Raw genomic sequence first — 1,328 nt, forward strand, 5'->3', positions numbered from 1 at the left:
CCGCCCATCCGCTGGGCAAAGATCGCCATCTGATTGGACGCTAGAGCTGTCAGTCACCCTTGTCTTGTCAGGATGCTCTAAGCTAGTTGGTTCGCCTCCTGTCAATCGGGAGACGACGGCGCTGATTGGTCAAGATCAGGATGCGGGCGGTGCCCGGCTGGTTTAACGGGGATGGCGGGGTGGGCTTGGGCGGCTGAGCGGAGCCGGTCCGGGCGTCCCTCCGCGACCACCGCTCGCCATGCGCCCGCTTCCTCACCTGCAAGGGCTGCCCCTACGGGCTGCGGAGCTGCGGCCCGGTGCGCAGCCACAACTGGCAGCACAGCACCGCTGTCCGCCAGGACGCCAGGTAAGGCCCGCCCGCCGCGTCCGTCTGGAGCTCGCAGCAACCGCTGTGGGCAGGGCCGTGCGCCCGCGGTCCCCCGGTGTAGCACCGCCGGGCCCCGTGGAGCCGCCGCTTGGGCCCAGCCCAGCGCTGCCCCGGGCACAGGCCCTGTCCCGTACCTGGCTTTGATAACCGGGCAGATCCCGGTAGTGGGATGCCCCGGTACCGGGGCACCGCCAGCTGTGTCACACACCTGCTGTGTTCGCTGTATAGCTCCTGCCTTTTCCAGCTCGAGTCCAAGCATCGGCATCTGCAGCATTCTCCAGCTGTTCTTACCTCACTGCAGTGGAAAGGTGATAGCAGGTTTCCCTCAGGGAGCATTCCACGGCCTTCACTTCTCCAGGCAGATGTAGTGACCCTGTTTCCTTTCCATCTTAGCTGGTGGATCTGCTTGTGTGCACAAAGGCTACAAGGTCACTCACTAGTTATGCAGTTGCTCCCTTTGCCCTTTTAAAATATAACTTGCCTTCTTGAAATACAATTTAACCTCCTTCTTTGAAGCTTTTCTTGTCTGGTTCTAGCCTGCTCCTCCAGAGCTGCAGAACCGTGTGGTTTAGGGATAAAGACACAAACACATGGGTATCAGCTTCCACACCAATGTGATGAAGTGCTTCTTCAAGCAGTTGCTGAGAGGAGGACAAGGGAGACAAGTCCTCTACGCCTTCCTTGTGGGGAGCAAGGAGTGAGGGTGGAAAGCAATGCACTTGTTGCTGAAGAGAGACAAGAGAGAGAGCGCAGTCTCTGAGCCCCCAGCTGCTGCACAGCGGTGCGGAGGGAGGAGGGGGAGGCAGCCAGGCAGGAACCGATGCCCGCACGCCGCCCTGGGGAGCGGCCACAGCGAGGGGCGCTCCCGGTGTTCCCGGTGTTCCCGGTGCGATGCACAGCGGCCACAGCGAGGGGCGCTCCCGGTGTTCTCGGTGTTCCCGGTGCGATGCACAGCGGCCAC

The 1,328-nt window shown here is 61.8% G+C and overlaps 1 protein-coding gene across 1 annotated transcript in view; it reads left to right on the forward strand.

Annotated features, from left to right (window-relative positions):
- The first annotated feature begins 180 nt into the window (after positions 1-180).
- Positions 181-1,328, forward strand: part of CTSA (cathepsin A) — a 22,620-nt gene continuing 21,472 nt past the window's right edge. The window contains exon 1 of the mRNA XM_031058038.1: positions 181-453. Coding sequence (XP_030913898.1) covers positions 239-453 — 215 coding nt within the window. The 5' untranslated portion in view covers positions 181-238. The remainder of the gene's footprint in view (positions 454-1,328) is intronic.

This window comes from Geospiza fortis, unplaced genomic scaffold, assembly GCF_000277835.1.
Source record: "Geospiza fortis unplaced genomic scaffold, GeoFor_1.0 scaffold188, whole genome shotgun sequence".
NCBI classification, from domain to species: Eukaryota; Metazoa; Chordata; class Aves; order Passeriformes; family Thraupidae; genus Geospiza; species Geospiza fortis.